Here is a 7,500-nt window from a genome sequence, read left to right as displayed (position 1 = left end):
AGAAAGGAAGGATGGATGGATGGATGGATGGATGGATGGGAGGGAAGAAGGAAGGAAGGAAGGAAGGAAGGAAGGAAGGAAGGAAGGAAGGAGAAAGAAAGAAAGAAAGGAAGGAAGGACGGAAGGAAGGAAAGAAGGAAGGATGGATAGATGGGAGGGAAGAAGGAAGGAAGGAAGGAAGGAAGGAAGGAAGGAAGGAAGGAAGGAAAAAGAAAGAAAGAAAGAAAGAAAGAAAGAAAGAAAGAAAGGTGAATAAGAAAAAAAGAAGGAAAAAGGAAGGAAGGAAGGAAGGAAAAAGAAAGAAGGAAAGAAAGGAAGGAAGGAAGGAAGGAAGGAAGGAAGGAAGGAAGGAAGGAAGGAAGGAAGAGGATGGATGGGAGGGAAGAAGGAAGGAAGAAGGAAGGAAGGAAGGAAGGAAGGAAGGAAGGAAGGAAGGAAGGAAAAAGAAAGAAAGAAAGAAAGAAAGAAAGAAGAATAAGAAGGAAAGAAGGAAATAGGGAAGGAAGGAAGGAGGATCGATCGGAAGAAAGGAAGGAACGAATGAAGAAACGAAGGAATGAAGGAACAAAGGAAGGAAGATGTGTGGGTGGCAAGGAAAAAAGGAAAGAGAGAGAGAGAGAAAGAAAGAAAGGTGGATAGATAGGTAGGTAGGAAGGACAGAAGATGGATGATTCCCTGGCCTTGAGCCCATAGCCATTAAGAGTGGGGTCCCACATGTGCCCAGGCCAGGGGCCACTCTCTCCTTCCATGGGAGGCCCTGCTTGGGTTTCCTTCCCGGAAAGGAGGCTGCCCCCACCCTTTATTTTGGGAGGGGGCTATTTCCTTCCTGAGGGGGGAGGGGGTCTGGCCATCTGTTGGGAGGGCTCGGCCTCACCTCCGCCTGGTCGGCCACCATCACCAGTTCCACCACGCCACCGCCGCCGCTCTCGGCCTCCTCCACGTCCCGCTTGGTCTGCAAAAGGGAGGAAGGAATGGACACGATGAAAGGAAGAAGGAGGAAAAAAGAGGAGGAAAGAGTGCGGAGAACAGGGAGGAGAGGAAAGGAAGAGGAGGAGGAGGTCTGGCTATTGTCCAGCGCAGGAGGGTTTTCTTTCCCAGCCCAAAGGAATGGGAGGAAATGCCGGGGAGGCCCCCACCCAATGCGGTCATTTGTCCATGAGGTCAGCCTTACCAGCTGGGCTTCCGGCAGGAAGGCGCTCCGGCTCTCCCGTATGACCCTCGGCCTGACTGACCAGGAGCCCCCGCGGTCACTCCACCCTCGACGCACAGCCGTACCTGCAAGACAAGAGTGGCCAAAGGGTGACCAGTCCCACTCTGAGCCCTATTATTATTATTATTATTATTATTATTATTATTGTTGTTATTATTATTATTATTATTATTATTATTATTATTATTATTATTATTCCTGCCCACCTTTAGGTCAAGTTTTACCCACCATTCTTTCAGTCTGGGAAAATAATAATAATAATAATAATAATAATAATAATAATAGTTATTATTATTTCCCATGTTTCAGTCAGGGAAAACTCATTAATAATAATAATAATAATAATAATTATTATTATTATTATTATTATTATTATTATTTCCCATGTTCCAGTCAGGAAAAACTCATTAATAATAATAATAATAATAATAATAACTATTATTATTACTTCCCATGTTTCAGTCAGGGAAAACTCATTAATAATAATAATAATAATAATAATAATAACTATTATTATTACTTCCCATGTTTCAGTCAGGAAAAACTCATTAATAATAATAATAATAATAACTATTATTATTACTTCCCATGTTTCAGTCAGGGAAAACTCATTAATAATAATAATAATAATAATAATAATAACTATTATTATTACTTCCCATGTTTCAGTCAGGAAAAACTCATTAATAATAATAATAATAATAACTATTATTATTATTATTATTATTATTATTTCCCATGTTCCAGTCAAGGAAAACACAATAATAATAATAATAATAATTATTATTATTATTATTATTATTATTATTATTATTTCCCATGTTTCAGTCAGGGAAAACTCATTATTATTATTATTATTATTAATAATAATAATAATAATAATAGTTATTATTATTCCCCATGTTTCAGTCAGGGAAAACTCATTAATAATAATAATGATGATTGTTATTGTTATTATTTCCCATGTTTCAGTCAGGAAAACTCATTAATAATAATAATAGTAATAATAATAATAGTTGTTATTTCCCATGTTTCAGTCAGGGTTTATCCCATTTGCAAAACTCATCAATAATAATAATAATAATAATAATAGTTTCTTCCCACTTTTAGTTCAGTTTATCATCATTTGCAAAAGTCATTAATAATAATAATAATAATAATAATAATAACTCTTTCCCATGTTTGAATCAGAGTTCATCACCATTAGCAAAACTTATCAGTAAATAATAATAATAATAATAGTCAAGGTTTATTCCCCTGTTTGCAAAACTCAAAAAAAAAATCATAAGTATAATAATAATAATAATAATAATTTCTTCTCACCTTTGTATCAGGGCTTACATACCATTTGCAAAACTCAATAATAATAATAATAATAATTTCTTCCCATCTTTAGGTCAGCCCATAACAACAACAACAACAACAACAACAACAACAGTAATACATTCCTGCCTTTGGGTCAGTGTTTAATAGAAAAGCAGGAAAATAATAGAAAAGCAGGATAAAATAATACTAGTAATAATAATAGAAAAGCAGGCTAGTAATAATAACAACAATAATACAGGAAAATCAGGATAAGAATAATAGTAAGAAGAAGAATAACTGGAAAGCAGGATATAATAATAATAATACAAAATCAGGATAGAATAATAGTAAAAATAAGAATAATAGAAAAACAGGACATAATAATAATAATAATAATAATAATAATAATACAAAATCAGGATAGAATAATAGTAAAAATAAGAATAATAGAAAAACAGGACATAATAATAATAATAATAGTAAAAAATAATAATAGTAAAAAATAATAATAGTAATAATAGTAAAAAATAAGGACATAAGAATAATAATATAAAATCAGGATAGAATATTGGTAAAAATAAGAATAATAGAAAAAACAGGGTGTAATAACGCAAAATCAGAATAATAATAATAATAATAATTCTCCAGCATCTTAAGGACTAGAAACTTGGGTCGTTTGGCTGTCTTTGCTTTTGCAAAAGGGCTGAATTGGCAATCCTGGCTTTGGTTTCAAGAGAAAGGGTTTCTCTTCCTCTCCTTTCTCTTTCTTTCTCTCTTTCTTTCTTTCAGGGATTTAGTTCCTTCTTGCGGTTCCTCATCGGGCCTGAAACAGGCTTAAAAGCTTAAGTAGCAGAGGCTCAATGTCAGAGAGGAAGGAGGATGAGCAAAAGTAAAGGGTTTCCCTCTTTCGGGGTGGGTCCCTTTTGCAAAGAGAAGGTTCAAGGCCAGAGAGGAGGAGAAGTGGGGTCAAACTGCGTTAAGGCTGCAGTGTAGACGCACCCTACAAGGGGAGAATGGGGACGCCCATAAGGGACACTGGAAGGGATGAGGCCTGCACCTGCCAGCCCATAATCATCATCATGATTATTCATATAATATAATATAATATAATATATAATTAATATAATATATGTATATATAGATACCAGAGCAGCCTCCCAGGGAGAAATAATAATAATAATAATAATAATAATAATAATAATAATAATAATAAATGTTGCCCCAAAGACCGGCAGAGCATCCTCCTAGGGAGAAATAATAATAATAATAATAATAATAATAATAATAATAATAGTAATTGCTGCCCCAAAGGTCAGCAGAGCATCCTCAGAGGGAGAAGAAATAATAATAATAATAGTAATAATAGTAATAATAATAATAATAATAATAATAATAATAATAAATGCTGCCCCGAAGACCAGCAGAGCAGCCTCCCAGGGAGAGATAATAATAATAATAATAATAATAATGATGATGATGATGATGATGATGATGATGACATCAACAACACAAACAAATGCACTTCCCAGAGAGAAATAATAATAATAATAATAATAATAATAATAATGACATCAACAACAACACAAACAAACACCCTTCCCAGAGAGAAATAAATAATAATAATAATAATAATAATATCAACAACAACACAAACAAATTCACTTCCCAGAGAGAAATAAATAATAATAATAATAATAATATCAACAACAACACAAACAAATTCACTTCCCAGAGAGAAATAAATAATAATAATAATAATAATAATAATAATATCAACAACACAAACAAATTCACTTCCCAGAGAGAAATAAATAATAATAATAATAATAATAATAATAATAATATCAACAACACAAACAAATTCACTTCCCAGAGAGAAATAAATAATAATAATAATAATAATAATATCAACAACAACACAAACAAATTCACTTCCCAGAGAGAAATAAATAATAATAATAATAATAATAATAATAATATCAACAACAACACAAACAAATTCACTTCCCAGAGAGAAATAAATAATAATAATAATAATAATAATAATATCAACAACAACAACACAAACAAATTCACTTCCCAGAGATAAATAAATAAATAATAATAATAATGATGACATCAACAACACAAACAAATGCACTTCCCAGAGAGAAATAAATAAATAAATAAATAATAACATCAACAACAACACCACAAGCAAAGCAGTTCCCAGAGAGAATTAATAAAAACATCAACAGCACAAACAAATCTGCTTCCTGGGGAGAAATAATGATGATGATGATGATGATGATAGTAACAACACAAACAAATGTGCTTCCCAGAGAGAAACAACAACAAAACAACAACAACAACAACTCCACTTCCCAGGGAGAAATAATGCAACAACAACACAAACAAACCAGCTTCCCAGGAAAATAATAATAATAACAACACAAACAAATCTGCTTCCCATGGATAAACAACAACAACATCAACACAAATGCCCTTCCCAGGAGGAAATAATAATAATAATAATAATAATAATAATAATAATAATAATACAAACCAAGCCCTGCCCTAAAGACCAGCCTATTTCCAGGGGAAAATAAAGGATGTTTGCAAAAGGAGGAAGGACAGGGTTGCCTTGAGCGTCCAGTGGCATCAAACCCGCATCTGTTCCGCAGTGTAGATGGGGAAGTAAACAAGCAAGCAAGCAAGCATGGGTGGGGAAGCCTACCTTGCAGGGCTGTTGTGCAGGTGAAGAGGAGGAGGAGGAGGAGGAAGAGAGAGCCCATGAAAGTGGGGGAGAGCCTGGGAGCCATGGCTGCCTTCAAGGTGCTGCTTCTGCTTCTGCTTCTGCTTCTGCTGCAGCTTGAATGGCAGGAAAAGGCGGAGGCTGCGCCTGCCTCTTGCAGCATGGAGCCAGCCCTTCCTCTTCCTCCTCCTCCTCTTCCTCCTCCTCGCCGACCCGAAGGAGAACTTCCTGCACGCCCGAAGCAGGAAGCAGCAGCCCCAGCAGCACATTGGCATGGCAAGGCTGGGCTGGGCTGCTCTCCCATTGGCCAGGGGGAGACCCAGAGCCCACCCAGACCCACCCACAAGGGAGGGCACCAGCAAAGCCCTCCCCACAGAGGCACAGCCAGCTTCCCAGGAAGGGAGATCAATCCAAAGATAGAAACATAGATACAAACATGCAGAGAGGGATAGATGAATGGATACAGAGATGCATAGCTAGAAGGTGCATAGATACATAGATAGATATATAGATACATAGATGCATCGATAGATACTTGCATACATAGATAAGATACATAGATGCATAGACAGAAGATGCATTGATACATAGATGCATACATACATAGAGAAATAGATACATAGATGCATAGATAGATACATAGATAGATAGATAGATGCATAGATGCATAGATGCATAGATAAGATACATAGATACATACATATATAGATAGATAGATACATCAATAAGATACATAGATAGAAGATGCACAGATAGATGCACAGATAGATACATAGATCTATAGATACATAGATGCACAGATAAAAGATGCATAGATAGGTACATACGTGCCTCTAAAGCATTAGCTGGGCCTTGGCTATGTTGCCGTGCCTTGGCTTTGAGGGCCAGGAGGTTGGACTAGATGATCTCTAGGACCCTTTTGCCGGAGGCTGGTCTAGATGACCTCTACAACCCTTTTGCTAGAAGGTTCGTCCAGATGACCTCTAGCTCCTTTGCCAGGGGCTCGGACTAGATGACCTTTAGCTCCTATGTGGGACTGTGAAGCATTAGATGGGCCTTGGCTATATTGGTGTGCCTTGGCTTTGAGGACCAGGAGGTTGGACTAGATTACCTCTAGGACCCTTTGCCAGGAGGTTGGACTAGATGACCTCTAGGACCCTTTTGCCAGGAGGTTGGTCTAGATGATCTCTAGAACCCTTTTGCCAGGAGGTTGGACTAGATGACCTCTAGGACCCTTTTGCCAGGAGGTTGGTCTAGATGATCTCTAAGACCCTTTTGCCAGGAGGTTGGTCTAGATGATCTCTAAGACCCTTTTGCCAGAAGGTTGGATTAGATGACCTCTAGGACCCTTTGCCAGGAGGTTGGACTAGATGACTTCTAGGTCCTTTGTGTGCCTCTAAAGCATTAAATGGGCCTTGGCTATATTGGTGTACCTTGGCTTTGAGGGCCAGGAGGTTGGTCTAGATGACCTCTAGGTTCTTTGCCAGGAAGTTAGACTAGATGACCTCTAGGACTCTATTGCCATGAGGCTCGACTGGATGATCTCTAGGACCATTTGCTAAGTTGGACTAGATGACCTCTAGTCCAACTTTGTGGGCCTCCAAAGCATTAGATGGGCCTTGGCTATATTGGCGTGACTTGGCCATGGGTTCCACGAGGTTGGACTAGATGTCCTCTGGAGGACCCCCCCCCCCGGCTATATTGGTGTGCCTTGGCTTTGAGGACCAGGAGGTTGGTCTAGATGACCTCTAGGTTCTTTGCCAGGAAGTTAGACTAGATGACCTCTAGGACTCTTTTGCCACGAGGCTGGACTGAATGACCTCTAGGACCATTTGCTAAGTTGGACTAGATGACCTCTAGTCCAACTTTGTGGGCCTCTAAAGCATTAAATGGGCCTTGGCTATATTGGTGTGCCTTGGCTTTGAGGGCCAGGAGGTTGGTCTAGATGACCTGTAGGTTCTTTGCCAGGAAGTTAGAGTAGATGTCCTCTAGGACCCTTTGCCAGGAGGTTGGACTAGATGATCTCTAGGTCCTTTGTGTGCCTCTAAAGCATTAAATGGGCTTTGGCTATATTGGTGTGCCTTGGCTTTCAGGGCCAGGAGGTTGGTCTAGATGACCTGTAGGTTCTTTGCAAGGAGATTAGACTAGATGACCTCTAGGACTTTTTTGCCACGAGGCTGGACTGGATGACCTCTAGGACCATTTGCTAAGTTGGATTAGATGACCTCTAGGTCCTTTGTAGGCCTCCAAA

At 38.0% G+C, this 7,500-nt stretch overlaps 1 protein-coding gene across 3 annotated transcripts in view; it reads right to left on the bottom strand.

Annotated features, from left to right (window-relative positions):
- ADAM15 (ADAM metallopeptidase domain 15) overlaps window positions 1-5,536 on the bottom strand; it is a 34,206-nt gene extending 28,670 nt beyond the window's left edge. For all 3 annotated transcript variants that reach the window (XM_067472304.1, XM_067472305.1, XM_067472306.1), the window contains exons 1-3: window positions 5,232-5,536; window positions 1,172-1,275; window positions 875-952 (exon numbers count right to left, since the gene is read on the bottom strand). In XM_067472304.1, the coding sequence (XP_067328405.1) occupies window positions 875-952; window positions 1,172-1,275; window positions 5,232-5,412 (363 nt within the window). In that variant the 5' untranslated portion in view covers window positions 5,413-5,536. The remainder of the gene's footprint in view (window positions 1-874; window positions 953-1,171; window positions 1,276-5,231) is intronic.
- Window positions 5,537-7,500: the final 1,964 nt, after the last annotated feature.

Source organism: Anolis sagrei, chromosome 12 (genome assembly GCF_037176765.1).
Source record: "Anolis sagrei isolate rAnoSag1 chromosome 12, rAnoSag1.mat, whole genome shotgun sequence".
Classification (NCBI taxonomy): Eukaryota; Metazoa; Chordata; class Lepidosauria; order Squamata; family Dactyloidae; genus Anolis; species Anolis sagrei.
This window is presented reverse-complemented; position numbering and strand designations above follow the sequence as displayed.